General features: G+C 35.4%; 1 protein-coding gene across 18 annotated transcripts in view; it reads right to left on the bottom strand.

The window, feature by feature from the left end:
* LOC110465945 (leucine-rich repeat-containing protein 71-like) overlaps positions 1 to 24,000 on the bottom strand; it is a 57,027-nt gene that overhangs the window by 17,891 nt on the left and 15,136 nt on the right. For 8 of the 18 annotated variants that reach the window (XM_021522141.1, XM_021522144.1, XM_021522148.1 and 5 more), the window contains exons 2-12: positions 13,971 to 14,074; positions 13,012 to 13,230; positions 9,504 to 9,629; positions 9,228 to 9,303; positions 8,767 to 8,841; positions 8,274 to 8,342; positions 7,624 to 7,783; positions 7,316 to 7,399; positions 6,862 to 6,951; positions 4,733 to 4,840; positions 4,156 to 4,252 (exon numbers count right to left, since the gene is read on the bottom strand). In XM_021522141.1, the coding sequence (XP_021377816.1) occupies positions 4,156 to 4,252; positions 4,733 to 4,840; positions 6,862 to 6,951; positions 7,316 to 7,399; positions 7,624 to 7,783; positions 8,274 to 8,342; positions 8,767 to 8,841; positions 9,228 to 9,303; positions 9,504 to 9,629; positions 13,012 to 13,230; positions 13,971 to 14,074 (1,208 nt within the window). Of the gene's footprint in view, positions 1 to 1,812; positions 1,831 to 4,155; positions 4,253 to 4,732; positions 4,841 to 6,861; positions 6,952 to 7,315; positions 7,400 to 7,623; positions 7,784 to 8,273; positions 8,343 to 8,766; positions 8,842 to 9,227; positions 9,304 to 9,503; positions 9,630 to 13,011; positions 13,231 to 13,970; positions 14,075 to 21,575; positions 21,735 to 24,000 lie in introns of all 18 variants that reach the window. The other 10 variants (XM_021522136.1, XM_021522140.1, XM_021522142.1 and 7 more) reach the window with 3 other exon arrangements.

The raw sequence follows: 24,000 nt of genomic DNA, 5'->3' as shown, positions 1-24,000 counted from the left end.
TACACAGGACATGTCAGATATAACTAGTGGTACACAGGACATGTCAGATATAACTAGTGGTACACAGGACATGTCAGATATAACTAGTGGTACACAGGACATGTCAGATATAACTAGTGGTACACAGGACATGTCAGATATAACTAGTGGTACACAGGACATGTCAGATATAACTAGTGGTACACAGGACATGTCAGATATAACTAGTGGTACACAGGACATGTCAGATATAACTAGTGGTACACAGGACATGTCAGATATAACTAGTGGTACACAGGACATGTCAGATATAACTAGTGGTACACAGGACATGTCAGATATAACTAGTGGTACACAGGACATGTCAGATATAACTAGTGGTACACAGGACATGTCAGATATAACTAGTGGTACACAGGACATGTCAGATATAACTAGTGGTACACAGGACATGTCAGATATAACTAGTGGTACACAGGACATGTCAGATATAACTAGTGGTACACAGGACATGTCAGATATAACTAGTGGTACACAGGACATGTCAGATATAACTAGTGGTACACAGGACATGTCAGATATAACTAGTGGTACACAGGACATGTCAGATATAACTAGTGGTACACAGGACATGTCAGATATAACTAGTGGTACACAGGACATGTCAGATATAACTAGTGGTACACAGGACATGTCAGATATAACTAGTGGTACACAGGACATGTCAGATATAACTAGTGGTACACAGGACATGTCAGATATAACTAGTGGTACACAGGACATGTCAGATATAACTAGTGGTACACAGGACATGTCAGATATAACTAGTGGTACACAGGACATGTCAGATATAACTAGTGGTACACAGGACATGTCAGATATAACTAGTGGTACACAGGACATGTCAGATATAACTAGTGGTACACAGGACATGTCAGATATAACTAGTGGTACACAGGACATGTCAGATATAACTAGTGGTACACAGGACATGTCAGATATAACTAGTGGTACACAGGACATGTCAGATATAACTAGTGGTACACAGGACATGTCAGATATAACTAGTGGTACACAGGACATGTCAGATATAACTAGTGGTACACAGGACATGTCAGATATAACTAGTGGTACACAGGACATGTCAGATATAACTAGTGGTACACAGGACATGTCAGATATAACTAGTGGTACACAGGACATGTCAGATATAACTAGTGGTACACAGGACATGTCAGATATAACTAGTGGTACACAGGACATGTCAGATATAACTAGTGGTACACAGGACATGTCAGATATAACTAGTGGTACACAGGACATGTCAGATATAACTAGTGGTACACAACACAGGACATGTCAGATATAACCAGAGATAAACATTACACGTTAATCTGTGTTGACAACAAGACTAGAATACTCAGGTATGACTTCCTCCTCACAGAGACACAATACTCCAAATATTGATATTGTTAACTTTTGTAAATTTCAAATGAAATAGTTAAATATTTCAGTATGACTTTTGTATTCAGTGTACGAAAATCTGTTATATAGATGTGAGTATATATTCTTCATAAGTTTGTGCTTGTATCATTTTTCGAACCACTTGGTAAGAATAATTGTGTCACACATTTTTCAATTTATTATCCTGAAAACACCATCCACTGTATCACAGTGTTGGTGTTTTGAGTTAATATCATTAAAAGAAGAATAAATTGTGAATGTGTGATATAACTTTTGAAGCTGTGTATCTGTGTGGAGGAGACATATGTGAGTTGTCTGACATAGTTTCTAGCCACACCAGTAAAGACAATAGAACAAGTGCTTGTTAACCTTTTCCTCCTCGGGAATCTGTTCAAGGTAAAACAAATCCAATATGTAAACCAAACCTCTTCCAGAAAACAAAACACTGGATGTCAGTTTCCCCTACTTCTGGTTTCGCCATAGTATTCCTCACTGATGTTATGTAGTGGAGGTCCTCCACTCCATTACACTGTATTATTATACTGCTGACACTTTTAGTCCGCTTCAAGCTGAGTCTGAGTTTAAGTCTTTCTGTTAAGTCTATGGCAGATTTAGTTTGAGCTCAGAATGAAGCATTCTAGAAATTCTGTGATAATGGACCCTTGAGTTTTTTGAAAAACTTTTTTTTTTCTCTTTTAGACATATTTATAGCGGTGCATTCTGGGATATTAATATTCAGGGTCCGCCACTGTAACACAAGTGTCACAGACCTGGTGTTACATGATCAATCCATACAGCGTAATGATAACAATTGTATTTACATTATAATGCATTAAACATGAATGAAGAAAAATGGCAAAACCAGTAAAAAGGAAAAAATGATTTGTACAGAGTGCTTGAAGTATGAAAAGGGGTTTCTATTTTTCTTCAAAATATAACATTTTGATCTAATGTCATTTTGAACTAATCTCTGAGAAATGGGGATACATCAAACATCAAATCGGTCTGTATCAATGAGCTTTTGGCTCAGATGAGCTAAAATAAATTCATTTTAATTTCTCAAATCTTTCACCAAAACCTCAGCTCTTTTTTCCTCTAAAATTTTCACTACATTTTCACTAATAAATTAATTAAAAAGTGCGGATAAAATACAGGTAAAGATAAAATAGTATAGTAGTTATCTTTATCAGAAAAAAAATATACCACATGCATGAAAACTCCCACAGGGAAGGGGATAAGTTTCATTTTGTTTTATATCAGTCTAATATTCAGACTATGAGGTCATAATCCTTTCTTGATTTTTTTTTAAAGTTTATAGATGGTAATAAAAATTATCATAGTTTGTAAAATTGGCATTCTAGTTATAATAGAATATTGTTCGGCCAAATAAAATATCGTTTATTTCCACTCATCAGATACGGATGTCTATAGGATTGTTGTGTGTAGCCTAACACGGGTGATACAGACGTTTCCTTGGTAACAGTTTGTTATCAGTGATTTTTGTTTGCTAAGTTTTACAGCCGAATACAGGCTGTTTCTCCAGCTAAAAAGTGATTTATTTTCCCAAAATGAGGAAAAAATTGAGGAATAAATTCCCAATTTCAAAAGAAATAATGCTATATTTTCCCAATTCATACAGGAACAGGCTGTTTCAAAATTTAATTAAAAAAACTCTGGTTATAAGGAGTTTGCTCCAAAGCTTGGATACTCATTTTGTGATTGTGGTAATCTGATTGCTGGCAGAACTAGGCTGGGTAGAGGGTGTATACAGGGTAACACGCGGCTATCACACAGTGGTTTCTACAACTTAACGTACTTATCCAGCAATTAGCCCAGGGACCAACACACCTGACTCAAAGTTATAAGAGGGTGGGCTTATCACAGGACAATGAAATAGCATTTGGTTGCACTTCTACAGAACTGCAATATATATATGGGTGGGCTTATTACCAGACATGGGCTTATTACCAGAAATGGGCTTATTACCAGACATGGGCTTATTACCAGACATGGGCTTATTGCTGGATAAATAGGGTAAAGCAACCATGTCAAGTCGACTTTGTATACCAGTCAAAAACATATTGGGACTTTTGAGTGAGGTGGTTTTTATTTAGAAATATTCTGAAGTTTCTGCTGGGGCTATCACCTGGTATTATCCTAAGTTATCAAAGGTGAGATTGAGATTCTCTTACAAAAATAAAATCGGAAAAAAATCCAAAGAGCACAAGCTGATGCTATTTTTAAACAATAATTTACACAACACTCTGAGTTTCATCATTTTAATAACCTCAGTTTTGAAGAAACTTAATAGAACAGAGTCCTGTATTAATATTGTACAATACAGTTAACTTTTGATGATATATACTCATTTTGTTTAAATTTGCAATGAAATTGGACTGTTTTACCATTAAGTACAATATAGTATATTTATAATCATAGGTAGATAGACAATATGGTTTGGAAAATAATGGGCCTTGTATTATACTAAAATACTGATCTTGATGTTTTCAAATTTGAAACAAATTCTATTAAAAGCAAATTTATACAAAAATGATATTGAAGACATTTTTTTAAACATTCTTTTTTTTTTCAAGAAATTTCAGCCAGAAGTATCAGATAAATCAACACCACAACAGCATACTGTGAAACTTCAAAACTATCAAACACATCATCTCAATATTAATGTGGTTATCTCAACTCATTCTGGTTTACCTTTTTTCTGCCCTCCTTTCTCCTCCTTTTCTTTCTTCCCTCCTTTAGTTTTATCATGTTTCTCCTCTTCTTTAGCATCTTTCCCACCTTTACCATCCTTCAATCAGAAGCCATTTTATACATGACTGGGGCCTAAACACATTGTATTACATGTACACGACTGGGGCCTAAACACTTTGTATTACATACATGACTGGGGCCTAAACACTTTGTATTACATGTACACGACTGGGGCCTAAACAATTTGTATTACATGTTGTTACAGGCCTATAAACACTGTATTACATGTACATGACTGGGGCCTAAACACTGTAATGCATGTACACGACTGGGGCCAAAACACTGTAATACATGTACACGACTGGGGCCTATATATATGGAGATTTTATAATTAATAGAGTCAAGGTTGAATGTCAGGATATTTTGATATAGGTAGAATTTGGAATATTTTGCCAAAATGGCACAATTAAATTTTACTGCAACATTTTTTTCAATTTAAACATATTCAAGTAAAAATTATATACAGGTTTTATAATGAACAACTCTTCTTGGTACAGTTTAGAATTGGAGTTCTCACCTTCTTTTTGCCGGAGGGTTTCCCTGCCTTTTTGTCCTTATCAGCATGAGAGCTACTGCGTACACTGCCTGGCCGATCCTTCGAATCAGCACGTCGGCTGGGTGGTGGCTAGTCACACATAACACACATAACAAATAGAACAAATATCCTGAAACTTTATCTAAAGGTCAAATCATAATTTATAGATGTGAAAAATCGTTTTCTTGGGGTCAAATTATTATTCACAGAGGTTAAACAGCTACTAATAGAGGTCAAACCATTAGAGAAAGAGGTGAAACCTTTACAGGGTTAACCCTTTCACCCCTAGGTAGCTTTAGTAGACTCTGCCATACATTTGTTTGGATGAGTCCATTATGGACTACAGTGGTGAAAGGGTTAAACTCTCAACTATAAGGTATAATTTGACATGTTCTTTGTGATAAAAGCTAAATGTACTTTACACAAATAACATTGGAAACCTTTTCAATTGGATTTAATAAGCAAACATATAAACAAGCTCATTACAATTACATGTTGCCCACTCGTTCTCCTATTAAGGAGCCCTGTCCCACCGACTCTGGTTTTTCGTTATACAGTTACCTCCCCTTAATTATTGTTTTGGATAAAACTGTAGCACAGATTGGCCAGGACACCTCTGTTGACTAGGTAGCCGAGCTGGTTAGAGCGACAACATAACAATCCGAGGTCTTGGATTCAAATCCCAGTCTAGCCCACCGAGCTGGTTAGAGCGACAACATAACAATCCGAGGTCTTGGATTCAAATCCCAGTCTAGCCCACTAACTGTTTTACAATAAGAACTGGCTGTTGTTGATCATATTTTGTTAATTTCACTTTAGTTTTCATAAAAATTCACAAAGGTATGGTTTTCTTGTCAGAAATTAATTCATCAAAGCTACTATTATCATGCCGGAAAATTAGTTTTCAATGCGCAGTTACAGTTTTTGTGTATGGGAATCCTTAAATTATATATCATTATTACATACTTGAAGATCATAATAATTTTCAGACTTAATTTATTGTTATAAAAGATTATTAGTAAGTAGACTAAATTGCTTAATATCAAGTATACCCCTAACTTAACCCTTTCACCCCTAGGTAACTTTAGTAGACTCTTATCATACATTTATCTAGATGAGTCCATTGTGGTCTACAGTGGTGAAAGGGTTAAGAGTAATTTATGTTTTAGTACAATTTGTTTTGAAGGAAAGTTGAAAGTGTGTCACTTACCGACTTATTTCTATCCGGAGAACCTTTGACGTGTTCCACCTTCCGACTTATTTCTATCCGGAGAACCTTTTACGTGTGTCACCTACCGACTTATTTCTGTCCGGAGAACCTTTTACATGTGTCACCTACCGACTTATTTCTGTCCGGAGAACCTTTTACGTGTGGCACCTACCGACTTATTTCTGTCCGGAGAACCTTTTATGTGTGTCACCTACCGACTTATTTCTGTCTGGAGAACCTTTTACGTGTGTCACCTACCGACTTATTTCTGTCTGGAGGACCTTTTACGTGTGTCACCTACCGACTTATTTCTGTCCGGAGAACCTTTTACGTGTGTCACCTACTGACTTATTTCTTTCCGGAGAACCTTTTACGTGTTTCACCTACCGACTTATCTTTCCGGAGAACCTTTTACGTGTGTCACCTACCAACTTATTTCTGTCAGGAGAACCTTTTACGTGTTTCACCTACCGACTTATTTCTGTCCGGAGAACCTTTTACGTGTTTTACCTACCGACTTATTTCTTTCCAGAGAACCTTTAACGTGTGTCACCTACCGACTTATTTCTGTCCGAAGAACCTTTAACGTGTGTCACCTACCGACTTATTTCTGTCTGGAGAACCTTTAACGTGTGTCACCTACCGACTTATTTCTGTCTGGAGAACCTTTAACGTGTGTCACCTACCGACTAATTTCTATCTGGAGAACCTTTTAAGTGTGCCACCTACCAACTTATTTCTATCCGGAGAACCTTTTACGTGTGTCACCTACCGACTTATTTCTGTCCGGTGAACCTTTTACGTGTGTCACCTACAGACTTATTTCTGTCCGGAGAACATTTTACGTATTTCACCTATCAACTTATTTCTGTCCGAAGAACCTTTTACGTGTGACACCTACCGACTTGTTTCTATCCGGAGAACCTTTTTCTGAGAACTGTTTCCGTCGCTCTACAACTTCTTCATGCGAGAGAGGAAATCTTGACAGGACCTGAAACAGAAGGGAGACAACTGAAAAACAGCACCACTGAAAAAGGATTCATACATAAAAGTTAAAATTAATTTACAGAAAACTATATAGTTACGGCTTTTTCATTTTACAAACAGTTTACATTAGAATAGATATTGATATCACACAGAAACACTGACACACTTACCTCCCCTTCACACAGAAACACTGACACACTTACCTCCCCTTCACACAGAAACACTGACACACTTACCTCCCCTTCACAAAGAAACACTAACACACTTACCTCCCCTTCACACAGAAACACTGACACACTTACATCCCCTTCACACAGAAACACTGACACACTTACCTCCCCTTTACACAGAAACACTGACACACTTACCTCCCCTAACTTGATGGCACCTTTATCTTTGATTTGATTGGATGCGAGTGAGAGTGACATCAGAGTCCTGTTCATCCGCAGACCCTGAAGGATAACAAATAAAGAATCACAAAAACTGGATGGATTTCCTGAAAGTTCCAATACAATATATCTTTAAATTTGGAGAGAAAAAATGACATCTCTGCTAAATAGCTGCCTAGGATATCAACTTTACCATGGAATGGCGTTGTAAAATATCACAATTAATCAAATTTTAAAAGGTAAAAAGAGATCAAATACAAAATCATATTAGATAAAAAATAGATTACCATGGCAATGTGTTCTGCGCCCAGGTCTCCGATCATATTTCCCGCCAGATTAAGGGAGATGAGTTTCATGTTGACCTTTTTGACCGAGCCTATAGCTGTACCAAGAGATTGTGCCCCTTTGTCTGTGATTCCACAGTGTCGCAGTGACAAGTTCTGTAGCCTGGTCAAGACAAGGTGTATATTCACATAAATTCATCGCTAGGAAAGACAAAAGTCTGACAGAATCATAACGGATCGCAGAGAAACAGGATTTGCTTTGTTTACAAGTATTTTATGTCCTATTAACAATTATGGTCATTTAAGGACGTGCCAGGTTTCGGTGGTGGAGGAAAGCCGGAGTTCCTGGAGAAAATCCACCGACCTACGGCCAGTACCTGACGACTGCCCCACATAGGCCTCCAACCTGTGACCCAGTAGTGGAGGGCTAGTAGTAGGAGAAGGTCAGACCCCTTGACCCCTTAACTTGGCCACAGGGTCACTTAGGATCACAATATGATCACACAAGATCAGACATGATCAGATTTGATTGATCTGGATCAGAAAGGATTCAACTGGATCATAGATATATAAGAGGGCCTTTGTTAATTTATTCTGATTGTTTGTATGTAGCAGAAAATTATTAGATAAGAAAATGTTGAGAAACAACTTACGGACTTTCTTCACTGATGAGTTCATGCCAGTTCTCAGCCTCCACACAGTTGCCGTCTACTATCAGTGTCCTAGACAATACAGAAGTACGCAGGTGAGATATAGCATCGCCATTGAGTCCTACCAGAGGTAAGTCAGAGGTCAGTCAGAGGTAAGTCAGAGGTCAGTCAGAGGTAAGTCAGAGGTATATGTAACACTGCTGAGGACTTATAGATAATGAATATTAAAACCTAATGCTTCACAAATCTTCAGAATATTTATTTTAGTAATCCAGAGATCACAGATCTGATATTATTTTTTCCATTACATCTTCAAAGTGATTTTAGAACATAAATCAATTTTCAGTTTTTGTGTAAAAAAGCATAGTAATGTCATAAAAAACAACCAAATACCTTCTTACAGGACACAGGGTTGACCTGCACTGACACAGCAGGGGTACGCTACCCTATATCTAAGCCATCATGATGTATTACACAATATGCAGTATTACAATACCTGAGGTTGACGATGTTTGGGATACAGTTAGCCATCATGGTGAGCGTCTCTCCCGCCAAACCAGTGTTCCACAGACTGTAATCAAAAACATTCTCAGGGTAAAAGCAAAATTTGAACCTTAGTTTATGCCGACATTTCTAATCTGGTAGTCCTACTATTCAGTCAGTGTTATAGGAAATAAAGTGACAAATTTGTCTCAGTTATCTGGCTATCTCGCAGTTCAGCAACTTTTGCTGGAAATGAAAATGGCTTGATTATGGAAATTTAATTTTACACAAGTGTGAAAATGACTTAAATTGTAAATGACTTAATGTACTTTATGCATACATTTTTGATTTTTCAGGTTTTCTGTATATACAACTTTTTTGTTGTCTATGGACTTCAGCAGGTCTAGTATGTGTTCATCATATGGTCTTTATGGTCAATATATACCTAGGGAGATCTAAGGGGAGACAACTTACTTGATTGTGTGCAGTTTCTCCATGACAGGCCAGCACTGAGCAAATGTAGCCATCATTGTCTCATCTATCTTCCACCCTGCAAACAAATCAATTTATTTATTTGTTTATAGATTAAACCAGATCAAGGTTGTCCTGATGCATCCCAAAAGTCACTTAGACTTAAAATAATGAAAATTAGAACCGTACATGACGAGTAAAAAGAATCTGGACCTGCTTATGTTGACATTACACAAAATCTACATTGATGCTTTACATTGTATGAGACACACATTTTACCTCGTATAAAGATTTCTGTGACTGTGTCAGGTTTGTCGTAATTTTCCATCTCTACCTGGACTGATGGTTTGAAATATTCAAATTTCTCCTTCAATACAAATGTCTTAGGTGGTTGCTCAACTGGTTCTGTTGATAAAGAATGAAGAAAGTTTGAATGTAAGGATATTATTGTTTTAAACATATATAACACTTTAGGTCAATTGCTCTATATCTAATATGAAAATTAATTACTACAAAAACTAATGCCTTTACCTGAAATGTTCAATCAGTAAATGGACCCTTTAATTAAAAGTGTAAATGAACCCTTCAATTAAAAGTGTAAATGAACACTTAAATTAAAAGTGTAAATCAACACTTTGAACAATTAAAAGTGTAATTTGTACTGTCTTAATTTTTATCAAATCTTCTAATCAGCAGAAAACACTATCTGTTCTTAAACTGTCAATTGAAAATTTTACATAGTGAAAATGAGTATACAGAAAGTACACTTTATACGAAATGTCTCTGACACTTTATACGAAATGTCTCTGACACTTTATACGAAATATCTCTGACACTTTATACGAAATATCTCTGACACTTTATACGAAATGTCTCTGACACTTTATACGAAATATCTCTGACACTTTATACGAAATATCTCTGACACTTTATACGAAATATCTCTGCAGCTCTATACAAAAGATACAATAAGCTGTTCATCATTACAAATTCACACAAGTTCTGTCTACAGCCAGGTGGTGGGTATGAGTGTATTAATTAACTCAAGCTACACTCTACATACAGGTCAATAATAATGGACTCGGCTACAATTAACACTAACACACTGTAACAGACTTAATTACAATTAAGGTAGAGAGTCCCATCATCCTGTACAGCCAACAACAAAGGGCGCAAATTTGTTTGGCATTTTCCTGACATGGAATTGCCTGCCCATTTAAACACTAACGCGACGAGTTATTTACGAAAGAAATACTTATTATAAATTCCTTTTTTCATAAAACATTCCCTGTCACAAGTGCTTCATCCGGAGATCTCTTGTTAATTATAAAGCAGGGAGCTTGTCCACTGTACCAGTGGGTCACGATATTTTATTTGTTGTTGACACTTTCCTTAATATTACTAGGAATGATTTAAATATACCTGGGTAGTCTTCAACCTATAATTAGTCTTTGTATAAATAGACACCATTTTTTTTATCTGAGTCCTTTATACAGTAGAAAATGGTGGGACTATCTACCTTTATACATACAGCTAAACACAATGTAACAGTTTTACTTTATTCTGACACTCTGTTTGTTTGGTCCCCGTAAAGACAAATAACGGTTTTGTGAATTCCCATGTCAATTGCAAGGAGAAAATGGGCAAATCGCTTTAAATCACTTTTTCTTGTCATGAAACTCTTTAGTTTTCAGAGATAAAAGCTGACCATGTATCTCTAGTTCATTATAATTATCGTTTACTTGACAATTTTTTTAATTTCCATGATCAGAATTAAAGCATAAACAAAATGTGTGTATACATATCATGTAGACCCTAGGGAAAAATAACATTTTTAATTTTATCTTTCGAACTGTTCTTTCAGATGAAATCTTGAGATCTTTGAAAATAGGAATACTGATTAGATTTAAAGCTCCGAAATAGGGAAAGTTGACAAGAACGACCATATTCTTATTCATCATCATGAATTTATGATTGCAATAAATTAATTCATACACAATATAAATTGAAGATAAACTAGTTTGTCAGACAATTCATCCAGCAACAAACTTATATATATAACTGATCAATGAACAAAACCTTTAGGGTTGTATCAAAATGTTTTCAAATAAATGGAAATTCTCAAAATCAGTCAGTTGTCAAAAACATTATAACGTAGATAAGCATTAATAAACACGATAACATATACATAGCTTAAAATCTTTTGCCAACATTAAAATTGCTTCTGTTTGGCGTAACCCGACCAAGGATTTTAGGTTTGGGTAGGTAAGTCAAAATATTTTGACAGTCACATCAGCACTTTAAATATCCTATATTTATAGTGTCAATAAAACACTTTACAGATCTCCATTTCTAAATGTGGACAGTATAATAATGTTAATGGACTTAATATAAAAATAAAGTTTGGTAGAAAATATTGATATATTGAACTTTTGCAGTTCGGCCATTTTTCCTGGTTGGTCGGGTTATGCCAAACACGCCTAAAAAAATATATTTACACATAAAAAACATTAACTCATTGACCCCTGAAATTTCATAATGAGCTTTTCCAACCTTTGAATTGGAGGAGTTCAAATGTGTCTTCAGGGGTGAATGAGTTAACAAACAATACTAGCTAACAAACATAAATGTACAGATACATCACATATAAACAGTTTACTAACTAACAAACAACTTCACCAACATAACTCACTTTTATATTCATTGTTCTAAGCATTACGTCTATAGAAGCCATGATACATGTGTTTCAAACTAAGTTTTGATCATATTTTTTTTTTCTTTCAAATAAACCACCATTCACTGTTTATAGCTGGAACTGTGAATCATTTAACACTTACAGAACAAAGAGGTTGAAACACAGATATCAGAGGCTTACTTGATAAGTACATTAGAAACATATATATTGTTTGTTAAAATTCACGTTCCAATCACCAACACAGCATACCACATCAGTACAATCTATACTGACCTTGTATCAATGAACTTGTACAATAATTGACCTTTACATTCATTGACCTTGTACAATAATTGACCTTTACATTCATTGACCTTTACATTCATTGACCTTTACATTCATTAACCTTGTACAATAATTGACCTTTATACATCAATTGACCTTGTACAATAATTGACCTTTATACATCTATTGACCTTGTATAATAATTGACCTTTACATTAATTGACCTTGTACACCACATGAAATTGACCATGTACAATATCTGACCTTGAACAATAATTGACTGTGTACAATATCTAACCTTGTACAATATCTGACCTTGTACAATATCTGACCTTGTACAATTATTGACCTTGTGCAATATCTGACCTTGTACAATATCTGACCTTGACAATATCTGACATTGTACAATCCTTATTAAGAGAATGATAAGGTACCGGTATGTCGTGTTATTTATTTATATCAATCTGCCATACACCATAAATTTCTATACCTGAGTTCCTATAACAAAATGATATAAAAATGTAAACTAAATAAATACATACATTTATTAACACATATGTTTATATAAACTGACTAACTGCCAATAACTACTATGACATCACCTAAGCCCGATTCTAAACTTCACCTTTTATAATGTGTAAAAATACCTTGGGTAATATTTGAAACGGTATGGTAAATTGTAAATGATATTGATATCATGGCTGAACTATAAAAACTGACCATATTTCAACCATTAAAGCTCTAATTTCCTCATTTGAGGAGAAAAGGATTGGTACTACATTCCGTAGAGGTTAGAGGTTACGATTAGAGCCACGTCAATCTACCCACCACCTTCCAACAACTCGGGATCAGGCTCCGCCTCCGACTGCTGCTGTTGGGCACTCGTCTTGCCTTTTTCTTTGCCTTTCTCAGGTTTTGAACTTTCGACCTGCGACTGTGAGGTCGGTGGTCGCGCCCTGTGAACTACCGGTGGGATGACGGCCATATTGTTTCTCTTGCACAGCTCTGTAAAATCGGCCTGGAAATTCCCCGTGCAGTTGTAAGGCTCTGTAGATTATGAGGGGACATGAATATTACAATTATTTTTGCATCATAATATACAAGTGTTACAGGTATATATATGTATTAATTACACAGTAAGAAATTTCAATATCTTCTTCTAAATGAAAACATATCAGGGGAGATAATTACACTGACTCTTTGATTGTTTTGATGACAAATGGAGTTATTTGGGGTTTTAACCAAATGCAACAAATTTGAATTTTGAGATTTGTGTCTAGTTAATAGGTGACAGTATTTCAATATTTTTTTTCTTAATCAGTGTTTGGTTTGGTTTGGTTTGGTTTGGTTTTATTTAGTTTAACGCCCTATTAACAGCTCAGGTCATTTAAGGACATCAGGTAAAGCTAAGAACATCAGGTAAAGCTAAGGACATCAGGTAAAGCTAATGACATCAGGTAAAGCTAAGGACGTCAGGTAAAGCTAAGGACGTCAGGTAAAGCTAATGACGTCAGGTAAAGCTAAGGACGTCATGTAAAGCTAAGGATGTCAGGTAAAGCTAAGGACATCAGGTAAAGCTAAGGACATCAGGTAAAGCTAATGATGTCAGGTAAAGCTAATGATGTCAGGTAAAGCTAAGGACGTCATGTAAAGCTAAGGACGTCAGGTAAAGCTAAGGACATCAGGTAAAGCTAAGGACATCAGGTAAAGCTAAGGACATGCTCTCAATAACCAGGACTATCAATTTGTATCAGACTTGCAGTCAACAAACAACATGTTTAAATTACCAGGAGTTTTATTTGGATCGTCCTCATCTTGACTGACAGCAGACTGATTTTTCTCCTTCAGGGATTTTTCCACTTTCTTCCCCATCTTCACACGGTTTGCAATTCTATTGTAGCAAAAAAAGGAGTAAGTGATTAAAATCTCAACAAATATATATTGTGCTTAAAAGAAAAACGTTTGGTAATATCTAAACTAATATTACATTTTAGGGATAGTGTGTTGTTGAATGTAAAGATCTTACTCTACAACTTGGCAGGCTCCAGTCATTAATGGTGCGAGATCTACAATAATGTCAGGAGATTAGTTGTTATATATTGATAAAACATATTCTATCATATGTAACAAAATTTCACCCAAATCAGAAGAATGTTTTTTAAAATGAAATTTTAGATTCGAGGCCACTCTGTGTGCTAGCAGAGGACTTACACGGAGATGAATTTCTGATTTGAAATAAGTATTCAGTGAGATACGATTATTCCTAAGATGTTGCAGTTTTCAGGATTACCTTAGCATTGGAAATACAGATATTCTAAACGATGAAAACATTGCTCCAGATGAGACCAATTACACAGCAGTGTCTTGAGAGTTTTCTCTGGATTTACAGTTAGACCTCAGTATGATGTACAGGGAGTTTTTCTCAAACCTTATTCATTCTAATGAATGCCACCTCCATTTACAAACTGTGATGTGGAATCTGGTGGTTTTTACTTAGAGTAAGTACGGTAGGTAGTCGTAAATGCTGTAAAAATGTTGACATGTTAGACCAACATAGGATATAACAGGACAAATAGACACCAAAATAATCTGTGTTTCTACTTTCCTGACGCCATCAATCTTAAGAGTCCAGACTTTTTGAAGCTGTATATGAATTTCATTAATTTTACCGTTTTTTGTTGAAGTTGGAAACACTTTCTGTATACATAACATTGGTAAAAATACTTTCCAAGTAAAAAGAACTGAAAGGGGAAACACAACAGTTATTTTATTTGGTCATAGGAAGGTTTGTCAGTTTTGAGCTGTAGCTGAAGTCCTGACCTCTGACCTCAGCAGCTACGACTATATCACTAAGGTGAGTACAGTGACAGGTGTGTTCTCTATGTCATATATACAGGTGCTACCTATACAGTACAAGTCTTAGAACTACGAGGTTTTATTATACACCTACAGTAGTTCATTTAGAATGATGTTAATTAATACAGACAGACTGTGGCTTAACTTTTTAACATTTTTTTGTAATTTTCTTAAATAACATTTGAACTATTTGCTGATGATCATTAGAGAACAACCAAAATTTGTTTCCTGTTTTTTTGTCAAAAATTGACAGAGTAGAAGGAAAACCTGCAACACAATTTAAACAAGTAAATCACTTAATGAAAGATTCAAGTCAAATTTAAGATTAAAGTGAAACCTGTCTAATATGACACCCTGTAGAACACAATATATTGGTCAGATTAACTTGTCTAATCTGACACCCAATTGGACACAATCTGATGGTCAGGTTAGACAGGATGTTTCAATACACAGGTTTTATAATTTAGTTTTCTTTAGAATCAGGATTATCTTTTGTGTAACACAGGGTGTTGAAATACTCAGGGACGGATTGGACAGGTTTCATTGTACTTAATACAGTTACAAGTAAAACTAAAATCTGAAAAAGTAATTTTGAAATCATTGGTAAATTTTATACTAAATAGAAAGCATGAATCATATTATGTCCATTTTACAAATAAAATCAAATATCAAATTAACATCTAAATGACCGTCTACCATAGAGTGGAACCATTTTCCTTCTATAGAGATAGAGTGACCAATCCCTTCTACCACAGTGTGACTGAGTTACCAGAAAGTGACTCTCCCAGAGGCAGTGGAATACATGAACTAATAAAAGTGGTTTTTTTATCAACACCAGTTATTTTCATATATTAGTTATAAAGTATAGATTTCCCACAATGTTACCATGTTAATGACTTAATTACCAAAAAATTCTCACACTCAAGTGAAACAATTTTAATTCTGATTGCAAATATAGACTATTAGTTGTTTCCATACTAAAAATACTTGCCAACTCTCCCTATTTTGGAGGAACACTCCTGATTTTGGCCCTAAAATTGATCATTTCAACCTGTTCATCTGCTGAACAATTCCTATTTTCTAAGATCTGATGATTTCATCTTAAAAATAAAAATAAAAATGCCAATTAAAAAGCATAATTTTTCCCTATTCACACATTTCATTTAAGTTTATAACTCAGAGCATGAGTAATCTGCCCCATGGAAATTCCAGACAGTTGGCAAGTACTAATTATTAAATTTGAGTTTTAAGTCAAAGAACATTTTTATAATTATAAGATGTGGTAACATTATGGGGGTGGAGTTAGAACCTCTCCCCTCTACATCCTCACCTATGCATGGTTGCTTTAAATCCCTTACAAAAAGTAAAAAAAGTAATATCATGTTTTAGAATACAAACTTTTCCAACAGAAACACTAGTCTGTCAGAAGTCAAAATCCCTTAATGAAATGACAGAACACACTTTGTATTCCCTACGTTTGAATTCCTTAGACTGTAGGTTACACGACGGTATAGGTAAAACACAAGTGAGACACTGCCTAACTTAAACTTGTGTGTTTCGAATCGACCCTTTCTACCATAATTCTGGACAAAGGTTTCTGAAATAAAAACAAAAATAACACAATCATTACAGCTACGCCTGCTAGAACAGTGTCAAATCAGATCACATCATAGACACAAAGATACAATGGATGGCTGGAAGCAGCCAGCAGGTTTCTTTTTATCCAGGACTGCCGGTAGAAACATACCAATATTTTGACCACATTGACAGTATAGGTGTACTGGTCCATGCAGGCTTGTAACTGACCTTACATTGCTTTAAAGATGTAAAGATGTAAAGCTATCCTTTATGTGTAATATGAAAACGTAAATTTGATTATTAAATATTAAAAAAAAATCAGACGTATAATTTTCTAACATATTTAATCAATATTTCTGTAGGATATTTTTTTTAATGCTACCTTTATGTGACTGCTTTATTGATAGATTCACCTTTATAAAATAAAAAAGTTTTTTTTTAACATTTTCTTTCTTTTACGAAGCTCAAATGATGCTTTGGAATTTAAATCTAGCAACACCGAAACTACAGATGAACATTTTTTCGCATTGCAAACAATTATATTCAAACTATTTTACTCAAATACATGTAGAACAGTAGAGATTCTACTATTTTCTTTTCATTAAGAACAACTCGAAATTAATGGCAAACTTCTGATATAATTAGTTTATGCCACAAGTAATCAGTATCATGCCACAAGTAAACAGGTCGGGGAAAACCACAACTTGCGTATCATATGCAAACTCGCCTATTATACGCCAATAGGGGTATGGATTTGTTACTAAAAATTGCCAAAATCACTTTAATCTGAACTTTTTCAAATTGTTTGTCCAAGTCGCATTTATTCTTTCATGAAACATAATACAAATGCAAAAATAAACTTTATTTGCATGTGGGAAAGTACCAAAAATAGATGCAATACTTCCGGTAAATTTACATCAAGTTTCTAAGTAGCCAACGCTTTCAGTCAACATCTTTTAGCAAAATATTATTTACCTTGTCGTAAATTAATGCGATTTTCAATAATATCTTGCAAAAGTTACTGTTAAAGCGATTTGGGTTATTTTTAGTAACAAATCCATACTCCAACTTGCTTATAATAGGCTAGTTTGCGTATATACGCAAGTTGGTGGTTTTCCCCAACCTGAGTAAACAGTATCATGTTGTCATGTAGTCGGGTTCATCCAGACATTCTAGAGTGACATAACGCCCCAAAGTATATGATGTCCTTATTTGTTTTGTTTGTTTTTTTATTGTTAGTAAATGTAAAAAATCTCTCCTATGCCAAACTACTTAATTGTTGTCATTCAAAAATGTTGCAGATACAAACATTGAAATAGTTTTGTAGACATTTTTTCTCTCCTGATATACAGTCTATTGTATCGTTGCCATTATGCAACGTCAGGATTAAATAGGTTGTCCTTGTAGAATAAAATCAATGCAGTCAGGCTTTCTAGTAAAAGATTTAACAACATGCATTAACAGTGTAAATCACATCGTTACTTAATTTTGCTGTAGTTACTCACTTACTGTAGTTAATTTATTCGGTAATTTTCACTAGCCCAGAGATTAGAATAAAGGACTCAGAAACACTAAGGCTTAAGTATAGTACGAACAGCTCTCATCCCAACAACTTTGAATCGTACAGATCATATCTAATGTGTATCTTTATGCAAGAATGGCACTTCAAGAACTACAGTACACAGTATAGAAACTCATTTTGCTCAAATTAAAAGTCGCATGTTGTGATGATAGATTTCTTTAACCATCGTCAAAACCATTTGATGACAATTGGCGTTAAGCATCCATATACATTGTTATACATGAATAAGAATGTTTTATAACATATGAAGTGGAAACTGTGCCAAATACGGCGTTTATTATCATGTTTTTTTCTCTCACTTACCCGTAAAATTGCAGCCTAATCACCGTGTGATTACAAGACGACGGAAGTGAAAGCGCGATAGGAAAATGAAAAATAACCCATCCATTTATTCGAAGGATTGTAATAATTTATCATGTTTTTCAATTCTTCTTTTATATTTGACAGATTTAAAATATTTTTTGCTACTTTAGATATACTATGATGCATAAATGGTCCAGTTATTTGTTAAATATTCATACGCGTCGAGTCTACTACTAATGCGCATGTATTGGTATTAAATGAACAGTCCACTTCCTGTTTACCTTGACAACACGTGCCAACGTTAAGAGTGCACCTCGATTGAGCACCTGGCAATAATATTGGAAGAACGACACATATAATATAATCAATCAAACGTTTATCTGTTAAATATTTTTATCGTTATAAAAAGTGAAGTATGGCGGCAGTACGATTTACAGGGTCGTGGCATAGATCCCAAACCCACCGGTACAGTTCATGTATATAGGCTTATATATATATATAACGTTATGCCTATCTATAGATATATATATATCTAATACACTTACATATGGGCCGTGGGGTTTTGGATCTGTGTCACGCCCCTGTGATGAGATCAATATATTGTTAGTGCTAAATCACTGAAAATAGCAGGTCCGTTACAGTAGTGTGCAATGCAAACTATATATAATTTCATTTTCATTTCCTTTAAATTTGATACACGTCCGTCCGTTTATAAGTGTACGTCGCAATCCTTTCGCTACTTTAGAGTAAACGTTCACATGAAATGTTAATTAAAAAGTTGCATTGTTTTTACCCGAGATGCATATTGAAAGCGATTATCAAGTAAAAGACAAAATATATATACCGGGCCGTTAATATATTCTACATAAAACGGGTTTTTTTTTACCTGGGAAATTGCGAAAACTTGAAAAAGACAAATATATAAAGCATATATATAATTTAAAAAACGTAAATAAATAAATAAAATGTACATAATAATATATATTTTTTTAATCATAATAATAATAATAATGATAATATACACCATTTGATATAGCGCCCTATATCTAGCTAACATACGCCACTCTAAAAGCGCTTTACAGTACATAGATATACAATTAATACAATTAGCATACATTAATCAATACAATTTTTGAGAAATTCGCAGGAGCTGCCTTATTAGGCGCTAACTACTAGTCCTATGCCACCTGGCTAATATTTCCCAAAAAGAATTAGAAATTAAAAACTTAATTAATACCCGCAGCAAAATTATATGAAAATACCCCGTTTGAGAGACATTCTGGTTAAACTTAATTATGCATACGAGCTTACCTTAGCACTCCGTTAATAGTTCTGCTGAACGTTTTCAGATCCCCTTCCATGTTCGTTCTTTGTATCGGAATTAAAGGAGTTTACATAACAAATAAATCAGACTGAATTATCTGTACAAAACAGCGACACACAACGAATGTGTGTGTGTAAGAACAGGGATGTGTAGTAGGAAGAACGTTGTCATTTCAATGTTTTCACCATTTTCACCAGAACTGAAATCCAGCCCACACCTGATAGCGTTTATCACACTCTGTCATGAAATCATTATGTATTGTCCACCAATAATTATAGCGACACACAAGGTATATCTATCAAACTCACGTGTCAGTAATACTTTGTCGGTGTGTACCATGTGTGTAAAACCATATCGTTTCACATGTATCACGGTGATATAATGTGTTAAACGTTTCAGTATCCTGTTGATGGAGTCTCGTGTTAATGTTACCATGGTAATGTAACATGTAGTATGGGATTCCGTCTTTTCCTATTGCAGAGTTATCTGCACTTGTGAGCAGGTATTGATTGTTACGTCACTTGTTTGTGAGAGTAACGTCATCAATTTTTGAGAAAACGGCGTAATTTTCTCACACGAACCAATGACGTAACAATCAATCCCTCCTCACAAGAGAAGATAACTCTGCAATACGCAAAGACGGAATAGGTGCTAGAATCAATATTGGACTGTCTCCCTCAATATCGGACTTCAATCATTGCTACTACATAATCTACATGTACTACTGTGCCATTAGTATGACTTTTAAATTATCTATAAAATCTTCTAATCCACCCAAAATCAATAATAATTCGAGACGTTTTTTTCCCAACAAAGTGAAAAACAGATACCAGTCGTTGCATGTATATTGCACCACTGCTAGTCTCGGAGAAGACGAGGATATTTCGAAATGTTTCCAAAGTGCACGTCCAAGGTTTTTTTTCTATCACTAGTTACATCGCCTAAAGCGTCAAAATTATTTAAACCCGGTATTACGATTCACCAAAAACATCTCGGTTGAACACAAAATAAAAGTTACAGACGTCAAATCTCACTTCTAATTTCCATACATAGTACCCGTTCCCATTCCCATATAACATGTATCCATTGGATGATTTCTGATGATTTCAACACTGCTAAGGTAGAGAATTAGAGAAGAGCTGATTAGCTTGCAATCTTATTGCTTGCCATGCTGAAACAACATTATAACTAGAAAAAATGTTTTTAAGCATAGATATAGTATACCCCCCCCCCCCCCCCCCCCCCCCCCCCCCCATCCCACTTCAAAGTAAAACAGAAATTTTGGGTTACATTGACCTATATTTGATATATTGTGGTGTAGTACTCCTCAAATTGTATACATACATGGAGTTTGATGCCGTCGGGGTTTTGTATGAGAGTAATGGAGCTCAACGCTAAGTCTAAATATTATTGTTGATCGAACTTGACCATGATGTTAAAACGTTTATGAGATATCTAATATATATATATATATAGTATATCAAATAACGTGAGAATCTAACATAGAAATAAGTTGGAACAATAACCACATTCTATTTAAGAGTATATGACATATATCATATTGTATGCAAGATTTCTAATAGAAAATTCAATGAGATATATAGTATTTGAGAGACATTTAGTGTATCTTTCATGGTAAATCATTTTCTATAAGAGTTACCTTATAACATATGTCATATCGGTATCATATATGTTATATAATTTGCTCCAAGAAGTTGGCTTATAAAAGCGCTGGCACAGTATACTTACGCTTGAAATGAGACTTTCGCCAGAGAGGCCATACCCAATAGAGTTGTTTCCCTTGGTACTATCCACACCAATGCACTTTCTGGGATGTTAGGGATGGATATGACGATTACGTCACTTCGCTATTTCATGACGTCACTACACGCCTCGGTACGTACTTTCCTGCATCACAGATCAATTACCCATCAATTGAAATAGTAACATGTTTGACATCCCGAATCTTCTCAAGAGGGAAACATTCTGAATGTTGAAATCGAATACAGGTATAGAAATTGAGCAGAACATTTTGATTTCCAAATCACATCATATACACCAACTTCGGAGAGAAAAACACGATTCAAAAACATTAAAATTCAATTAGACCGTACAGCATGCCTGACAGGTATAGTGTTGCATAAGTCCCTCAATGAAGCAGTATCACCAGGTGTGATTTGCTTCTAATGACGGCCCTAGCAACGATAACAATTACTCTGACCGATCTAGACGGTAACAATTACTCTGACCGATCTAAACGGTAACAATTACTCTAACCGTTCTTAACGGTCACAATCTTTCGATTTAGAGCAAAGTTTGCCGGTTACGATGAAAGTATATAACATCGCGTTGATGTCTCGCCAGTAAACACAGTCAGACGTGAAATACAGGACCACGTTCACCGCCCTCTGATAAAACAAACCATACTGATTGACTTAGACTCTTTCCGATAACATATTACTTTTTTCATTGGAAACAGGACGTACGCGGAACGTATATAGTTACCTATATGTGTGTAATGATGTGGTATAGGGTCACTTTAAACTGTATAGGGTGCAATTCATTTTTTATGTCGTTTACGATTTATTCACAGAAGAAAGACAAGTGGTTGTTGTTTTCCAACTCGGTAAACAATATTAAATATTTGTTCAGAGTAAAGGTATTTTATACACTTACAACGATAAATCAGGAATGTGTCAATTGGTTGATAGAACAAATTAAATTGGTTTTATACATATTCTCGTTAATCAGTTAAATCGTGGTTCGGATAATAAAGAAAGGTCTGTTTCAAAGGTGTTTTAACGGTTTATCGTTACTAAGGCGAGGTCTCTGTGACTAAGCGCTAGAGTCTGCACGCGGTACAGTTGATTTCCCACCGCCCGTGCCTAGACGGCTGGGGTTCGATTTCTCCAACCGGACGAGAAAAGGCAAGGATCACGTCACCAGCCCGACTACGCAGGTTTTCTTCGCGTACTCCGGTGTTCACCATATTAAGACCAGCTGCGTTCTTCCATCCGAACCAAATCCGACCCAAGTACAGTAATTAATATTTTAAAGTGTAGCTGATACACTAGTTCAGAATTTTTGTAGAATAAACAGTCAGCGATCGAGGAGCATGAAGAAGCTTACGCGTGTGTAAAGGGACGGTTTTTATTAAAAAAAAGTGTCTAAAATTATAGAGGTGGTGGTCTATCTATCCCAGAGGTTCTATAGCTACTTGAGTAAATTGTAGAGGAGAGCTCCAATCGGGACGTATAGCTGGGTAAAACATGTGTATGTCTATATTGACGAGGAATGGCGGACGGTAGCGGGTTCAGAGTTTGGAGGCGAAATATCTGTCCATTACCGATCATTTATCAATGTCTGAACATTTGTCTTGATAATAGATGTTTATACGAAAACCCTATCATACATAGGAAGGTAATTTTGGCCTCGGCCTGAACAGTGTACAGACGTAAATAACGAATCAATAATACTGATATTATTTTGTTATACATACATAATGCATTTGTCAGCCGCTGTTGGTTTTTTGTTCGAACTTTATCGATAGGGAACACGCAATATCATTACCTAAAAAGTCATAAATGATTTTCATCGAACTTATTCGCGTAAGAATTTCTAAAGATACTTTATCAAAAGTCTGCCTGAAGTTCGCCTGTTGTGTTGGCTGTTTACAAAATATCATTAAAAAGTACCGTCCACGAGTTCATTATGTACCGGGATATGTGGTCACACGAATACCTGTCGGCTCCTCTGACGGTAAAGCCCTAGGTTCTTACATATCACCTCATCTGACAGAAAAATCCCACATCCCAACACCCCGGCTCATCTAACAGACCAATCCCATTATCCCAATATCCCGGATCATTTAACAGAACGATCCCACAGTCCCAATAGTCTGGCTCCTCTGACAGAGCAATCCCACAATCCCAATATCCGGGCTGCTTCTAACAGAACAATCCCTAATCCCAACATTCTGACTCCTTCTAACAGAACAATCCAATAATCCCAACATTCTGACTCCTTCTAACAGAACAATACCTAATCCCAACATCCTGACTCCTTCTAACAGAACAATCCCATAATCCCAACATACTGACTCCTTCTAACAGAACAATCCCATAATCACAACATTCTGACTCCTTCTAACAGAACAATCCCATAATCACAACAT

Source organism: Mizuhopecten yessoensis, unplaced genomic scaffold (assembly GCF_002113885.1).
Source record: "Mizuhopecten yessoensis strain PY_sf001 unplaced genomic scaffold, ASM211388v2 scaffold11109, whole genome shotgun sequence".
Classification (NCBI taxonomy): Eukaryota; Metazoa; Mollusca; class Bivalvia; order Pectinida; family Pectinidae; genus Mizuhopecten; species Mizuhopecten yessoensis.
Note: the sequence above shows the minus strand (reverse complement) of the source record. Positions and strands in the feature narration are given on the sequence as shown.